This window comes from Loa loa (genome assembly GCF_000183805.2).
Source record: "Loa loa unplaced genomic scaffold supercont3.47, whole genome shotgun sequence".
In the NCBI taxonomy this organism is placed as follows: domain Eukaryota; kingdom Metazoa; phylum Nematoda; class Chromadorea; order Rhabditida; family Onchocercidae; genus Loa; species Loa loa.
Window position 1 is genome coordinate 255,697 of NW_018108227.1, and position 7,350 is coordinate 263,046.

At 33.8% G+C, this 7,350-nt stretch overlaps 2 protein-coding genes across 3 annotated transcripts in view; both read right to left on the reverse strand.

Annotated features, from left to right (window-relative positions):
• The window catches only part of LOAG_11076 (leucine carboxyl methyltransferase), a 3,588-nt gene extending 1,436 nt beyond the window's left edge, over positions 1-2,152 (reverse strand). The window contains exons 1-4 of the mRNA XM_020448288.1: positions 1,982-2,152; positions 1,457-1,594; positions 1,060-1,249; positions 123-624 (exon numbers count right to left, since the gene is read on the reverse strand). Of these exons, the coding sequence (XP_020301555.1) occupies positions 320-624; positions 1,060-1,249; positions 1,457-1,594; positions 1,982-2,122 (774 nt within the window). The 5' untranslated portion in view covers positions 2,123-2,152 and the 3' untranslated portion in view covers positions 123-319. The remainder of the gene's footprint in view (positions 1-122; positions 625-1,059; positions 1,250-1,456; positions 1,595-1,981) is intronic.
• A 682-nt stretch (positions 2,153-2,834) lies between these two features.
• LOAG_17184 overlaps positions 2,835-7,350 on the reverse strand; it is a gene marked incomplete at both ends in the record, with an annotated part of 7,483 nt that continues 2,967 nt past the window's right edge. The window contains 6 exons of one of the 2 annotated variants that reach the window (XM_020449844.1): positions 2,835-3,495; positions 3,799-3,907; positions 4,288-4,478; positions 4,903-4,973; positions 5,075-5,232; positions 7,020-7,126. In XM_020449844.1, coding sequence (XP_020306583.1) covers positions 3,286-3,495; positions 3,799-3,907; positions 4,288-4,478; positions 4,903-4,973; positions 5,075-5,232; positions 7,020-7,126 — 846 coding nt within the window. The remainder of the gene's footprint in view (positions 3,496-3,798; positions 3,908-4,287; positions 4,479-4,902; positions 4,974-5,074; positions 5,233-7,019; positions 7,127-7,350) is intronic. The other variant, XM_020449845.1, reaches the window with a different exon arrangement.

Sequence of the window (7,350 nt, forward strand, 5' to 3'; positions counted from 1 at the left end):
AAAAAAAACCAAAAATAGCACGAAGTACAAACAACGATAAGAAATAAAAGCAAAACAAAACACATATGACTAAGACAGTATCTTTTTTATTATTTGTCATGAACCCATTACGAAGTACTAACCGTTTTTTCTGGGCATTTAAATTTTCACAAGCGGCAAGACCTGGCAAAATTATACCACGTCCATGAAGGTTTGATACCATAATTTTGCCAAATGTGTCATTTATATTCACCTGAATTTAAAGTGAAAGATTAAAAATTTGAGATGCTCCATTTTTTTTCCTGAAAAATCTCTAAAAAACGTAAAATTCGACCACTGTTCAACAGTAATCATGAATATGCACTGTCGAAGGATGGTAAAGATCCAAATCTTGAGGAGGAAAACAGACCTGCTCGTAATTCAAGAAAAAAGCATTCTCAAACCATCTGACACATGCTGACAAAAGTTCGTCACTTTGGTTTATTCCCATGTATACCAGGACGCATTCTGCGATAAACAATGTCGGCGTTTTGTAATTCAAGTCACAACTGTCAAGCTTTTCCTTGAATTCATTTAATTGTCTCAAATCCGCACCAACCAAATGGTAGTCACCTGCATGCAGGTCTGAATGTTCCAATTCTTTTGCTAAAGAAACAACTTATTGAAATAGATTTACAATGGCAAAAGACACCAGTAGCTCTTAATTTCATCCGCTTATTGTAGTAGTTCCCATTCTTTTCTTGACCAAAGACCACTTTAACCTTTTTATTTGTAACATGGATTACCAGATTTAAAAATAATAAACCCTATTAATTTGAAAATATGCTTTGATTAAAACTTTTAATTTACTAGTTAAACTGAAAGTAACATTATAATACAGGGAAAAGGAACATAATTTCTAGTAACCCTCACGGTTCAAATTTCAGTGCTCGCAAACCACTAGTTTATCGTCTTTATTGTTCTAGAAGTTTTTAAATCTCGTATGTATGGTATCCACCATCTGTTTTTATATAAGTGTAACTTCAAACTCAGCTTCAGGTTTAATTGTGCCTAAACAGAGTAAACAGAGAAATTTCTTACGCTTTTCCAAAAACATAGAAAGAAGATTAGGTGAGCCAGGTCTTCGCATTTGTCGAATCTTCTTCGTCGTGACAGAACTAAAATCCACTTCAACATACCGATGGAGCTGTTTTCCTTCCTCTTTCAGTCGCCAATATAAAGTATCAAATCCTGCACCAAGATTGATAATTTGACGCTTTTCCGGAAACTCCTAAAAAAAGAAAAGATTATTGAAAGCAAAAAAAGAATGCAGTTAATGAATGCTAAAACAGCGAAAATATTTTGCTGCTCTAAAATCTCGTCTCTCCTTTTTACTTTCGATTCTGGCCAAGGCGCAATTTTATAACCAATTTGTAACATGCACTTAATTCTAAAAACAAAGCGTTTTGCCACTTGAAACGACATAATTTAATCATACCTTCAAGAATGCATCCACAACGGCCTTAACTGCAGAGATCCTAGCCCAATAACCACGTGAAATTTCAGGATCACGACGAAGATTACATTCACCGCCCAATATGAATCGATGGATATAAGCATCTTTGAAATAATTTAGCTGAAAGTTCCTCATCGAAGTAAGCGTACGTCATCTTAAGCAAAGTCAGCCAATAAATGATGCAAAGTTATAAATGAGAAGATCCTTGCTTTATAAAAACATTACGAATAAAACTTTGTTTAAAGCCCCTAAGCCTCTTCATCTGATCAGCCAAAGCCTCTTCATTTGCTTAGCCAAACAATAACATAATTTGACTTCATTCCAGAAATGGATAATACTGATCTCTAAAGCAGTAGTAATTTCAAAACATTTTGAAAGATCACATTCCCAGAATGATCCTTCTAAATTTCCACGAAAAAAAAAAAACAGTTTTTAAATCATAAGAAAGACGTGATTACTTTCAAGAAGTGCTGATCCAATAAGTTTAGGGGAAAGATGTAAACTTACTTTAGATGCTATGTATTTGCATTCAGTAGCATCATCGTTTGTTTTCTGTACTGAATAATCATCTGAAATAGATGTCGATCTTCGACGAATACCAATTTCCGTCCCCAAATAGCTATCGCCAAGCTCTGCTTCCGACTCCATTATTTGAGGGATGGTAAAACCTTTCTATAAAATACGCATTTTATGAACATATTTTACACGGAAATTAAAATCAGACAATAGAAAGCAAGAGAATGGGAATTGTTACAGCAACAACTCGTTACGACTGTATAGTAGATATGAAACCTTTGGAAACATTATTCCTGTTGTATTCATTCCCTAAAAAACACTATCATTAGTGAAGAAAACGAGATTGGTGATGGACAGTGAGTGCGAACTAATGGACTTCTACATTTGCATTTCATAAGCGGCATAAGGAGGGAGCATTAAGAAGGTGCTGTTATCACCAGGTAGCTCTCAATTGCTTCGAAACGCTTAACCAAACTTCATAGGCTAAAGTACAGACAATTAGTTTCCAAATCAGCTTAACTAAATAATCTCTTAGCCGTTCATTGAAGACGCGATGATGAGACGGTAATAGGTCAACTTCAATTGCGAAACTATCGAATCAGCCCTACTTCCCATCAACATGTTCGCATAATGCGTCTTTTATTTACTATTTCCAGATGTTGGAACGTCTACCGACGACCTCTAAAGCATTTAAGGCATGCAAATAAGTTCTGATCCGCGCAAGTTACTCGTAAACAGGCCCAATATTACTCTGAGGTGTAATTGGTTGAAATTGTAACAGTAATTATTGTCAGAATGATTCGTAAGTAACAATATTTGAAGCTCGTCGAATGCTAAGATATAATCCAGCAGAAAAACAGTTTTATTCGCCATCAACATCTAATCATTCAACAGTGGAAACAAGATAAAATAAACTATTTTTGAAAAATGTTTTGGAAATGAACAGCTAAGTAATCGAATTCAATCAATTTTTCAGACAACACACTCAGTAGGAGTGCTGTGGGTGGCGTCTTCTAAGATAACATTAAAACGAAACAACATTCTAGAAAAAGTCGCAGTATTTTTGTATCTTAGGAAAGAATTCAAATGCGTCTATGAAGTGGACATTTAGATTTCTTTAATCAACTGAAGTTAAAAGAGCCCATTAAATTTTCCTTGTACCATCCTCTAAATTTTCTTAATAAAAGCATTCAACAAAAAGTTCTTTCGAAACAACCATAGATGAAATTCATTGTTTTCCTGGAGCAATGGTAAGTTCTTGACCCACACCTCAGAGGTAAGATGTAGTAGAAATATCAGGACTCCCCACTGTCCAACACTCTTCTCGGAGAAGTGCCCATAACAACTATAGTGTCTGTGTGACTTCCTTCTGAATTTTCTCCTGATTGTGAATTCGAATCCTTCTTTATAAGTTCTGCTAGATGATCTCGCCGCTCTTCGTTTGATTCAACGAAGATCTGATTTTCTTTCTCCTTTTTCATTTCTTTTAATTCCTCATTTGCAAGCTGAAAATAAAAGATGTAATGAATAAAAAAGACACTTCCAATGCATTTTATGGCTTTAATTGATAAACCTCAATCTCTTATTAAGCTGTGTTCCCAATCTGTACTTTTTTTTACTGTGTTTTCCCAAAATTTTCCAAATATGTTTTTTGTTAATTTCCAACCGATAGGTAGGTTATCTACTGTGATGTGAATTGGAAGCAGAGTTAAAATGATTTATATCAAAAAATATTTGTGGAAGACAAAAAATTTTTAGCACCCAACTATGTCACCTCATCTAACGCTTCATTAAAATAATAAACTAACATATGCACGATCGGAAGCTAGTCCCAATGGTGATCTTTCCCTCGATTCCCTTGTGATTCCGGGTATCATTATATCATGTCTTAGTAAGGTGGTTAACCATAGGAACATCCTGAAATGTTGGGATGCAAATTTTCGAAGTCAATAAAGACTCAACTGTGTCATAATTCCGCATCTAAATGATTTTTAAAATTTCATTCCCATGCATTTTTTAAAGATTTTTCAAAAATGCCGGGACTATAAAAACTTGAAAAACAATGCATCTGGGCAGAATGAACTGAAAATGGCGTGGATGGTTCAAACATTATTATGGTGTTATGTTATGCCGCGAGATTACCAACAATCACATGCAGGGCAAATCTGCATAACAGGCAATAAGTCAATAAGTCTAACAGGCAATAAATCTAAAGGAGCACTCACTTACAAATCCTGAGATGATAACTTGGTGCGGAAAACTATTTCCGTTGAAAAAAAAAAAATACAAAAACTAACGAATGAGTGGCAAGCTCCTGACGATAAATTTCCGCAATTATGTAAAGTTTGCGGAATTCGTCAGCCCTAGCTTCAATTTCGTCACCCCAATTATTCAACTTCTGGTGTGTTTTCTCGTACCATCTGTCATATCGTTCGTAGTGTACTTTGTCTAACACCAAACCCAGACCGGGTGCCTTTGGCACATCCATCTAAGCAAATAATTTGATCCATAAGAAAAAAAAAACATAAAGCTCAAAGTCTTTAACTCTGTGGCTATCTTAGTTTTGTTTTTAGAAAATATTGGCTGAAGTGTTCTTTCTACAAACTCTTTCTTCCACTCGTGAGTCAAACATTCCATCATATTTTAGGTACGATACTTGAGCGTTTCTATTTTGATAAAGTTTTTATGATCGCAAATGAAGACAAGGGAATTTTGAAATTATCAATTCAGTGATATTTTCTACTGAAACCCCTATGACAGATAAAATATGACATCAGGTTTGAACAAGATGTATGATCTAAAAACTAATTTAATCATATGAATTTCATCTGTGGACAAACTCTATCGTTACGATCATTACTTCAAAATTTTCTTGTTTTCCATTTGCATTCAGATGGTGAGAAAAAACATACTCGCTCACTCCGAAATGTATTTTCCAATTCAGTTTTGCCACATAATCCCCTGAAAGTTGCCACCGTCATCCCTGAAATTCACAAAGAAAATTATAAATTATATTCTAGAACATGTTGAAAAATTGTTCGTCTCATAGAGCCAAAAATTCATAAATCACAAAACAGAAAGTACCGATCATTTTCCGAATCTGATGCAACATAAAACTTTGTCCCGTGACATAAAGACTGATAAATTCAACCATACCACCCCGGACCTTATCTTCAACAAGTTGTGTTGGACCACATTTGAAATCATGTATATATCGCATGTTGCTTCGATCTTCGTAAGTTCTAGAAATACTCTTACATAGATCAGAAAAATTGAAGGTTTTATAGGATCACTGAAATTCTACATACCATATCACGAGGTTCATGTCTGCTAAATCTTGCATCCCTTGAAATAATATTAACATATCAAGGAAATAATAATCTAAAAGAATAAAGAACTTTTTGATTCACAAAAACCTTTATTCTCCTCAGCAATCTCAGCAATTAATCCTAATGTTTTCCCGATTTTTACCGATGTTGTCAACACATACCTTTTCATATTTGTGGTAAATCCGCCATCTTTTTTATTCTGGTAACCCTTTTATTTTTTACATTTTAAGGACATATTTTCCCATCAAATCTTTCGAAGCAAACATAGTCTAATTTTGGATGTAAATGTAGCTCATGAAATCCTAAGTCAACATTTAGTGCAATTTTTATGCTTGCAATTCTGTGCTATAAAAAACAAGAAGAAAACTGGAAGGGGAATTTCTGAAAAAAATAGGATTTTCCATCCTAATTCTAAAACCGATGTTGCAAGAAATTATAGCAATTTTTGCACAAATTTAGCTCAGTATTACTTTTTTTTTACTATGTAAACCATGCAGTTAATAGCTCAGAACTGATAGAAGCACCTAAACAAATGCGCTCATTTACCACTAAAGCTTTCTAGTAAGCATTTATAGCAAAATATAGCTAATTCTTCTAAAATGTCATATGACTTATATCGACTTTTGTTCTAAATATTGCTGTACTAATATAATATTTTCAAATGTTATTTTTAAGCATAAGTCTTCGTCAAACTTTTAAGGATATCTTTTAGCCTTTTCAATTGTTTCTTTGTTTTAATCGAAATAACAATATTTGAAAAACTATGAAATTTATTTTCTACTCGAGAAAATAACTCGAAGGTCCAAAGAACATTTCCCATGAACACTCACTTTCGGTGGATATTGAAATAAAATCCCTCCAACTTAATAAAAGGAATTTAGCCTTCAGTTTATAAACACTAACAACATTGAAGGCTCGGTATGAAAACTTACTATGACAGAAAGGAAATCACTGAATATTCACTTCAGTTTCTTTATACCAGTTTTTGAAGGAATAACAAAGTTACCATAGCTGGATATTACAGAAAAATTCTACCTCCCTAAGCCTATCACAGCATTTTAAATTTTTTGTTGTTGAAGATGGTTCCCCATCAATCATTTAGCATGTACACAATCCAGAAAGAGAATGCATATCATCCGTCTTATAATTCTGAAATGAGGTTTCTTACAATATCAATCAAAATAACTAAAACTTATGACGCTTCTATGTTTCTACTTGTGAATTAGTCAGCAAAATCCTATTCCAACAATGTAGATGATTGGGAAAAAATGTTTAATGTTCATTGAAAAGATGAACACGATAGTTGGAATTGCCACAAACGCCCGTTTTTTGAACTGAGATTTGAATTTGGTGTAGGAGAGAGTAAAAATGACTTGTGCTAAGGCTTAAGGCTAATTTTTTACGTATACTGAGATGCTTTATACGAATTCATCCTTATAAAATTTCCCAGAGCAGTAAGTTTTGCAAGCTCAGACTGGATGCATCAGATAAAAAATAGTAATGTTGTAGCATTATAGTTTGTTGCGACCAGACTACTACTGACAACCAACTGGCAACTGAATTAAACAAAATTACTTTTTGCAACTATGAACATATTTTAGAATGCTATTACTCCGTACCTTTGCCTAGAACATAGTCGTATTAGAAAAATTATAAAATACCTAGTAGAATATTGATTGACTGCTGAATTAAAAACTCGCCTTCCGGAAGTATAATTGAAAAAATTGTGCGTCCCTTTGTACAATGCAAGCAAGTCATTCAATTCAGTAACAGACGTTTCGCTTATGCGGAAAGCACTGTTTGTCAACTGGAATTAAATGCAATACTTCAACAAAAGTAATGGTTTCTTGATTTTAAATGATCTTTTTTCAAAAGACCTTTTTCAAAGATGTTGCTTCGTAATCTATTTGAAAGAGGACTCGAATATATGATGCGAAAAACAGTGTAGCACCTCATCTGCTCTGGCGAATGCATAAGACGGTAAAGTATAGGAATAAGTTCGTTTATCACAATTTTTATGAGCTTTGAAGG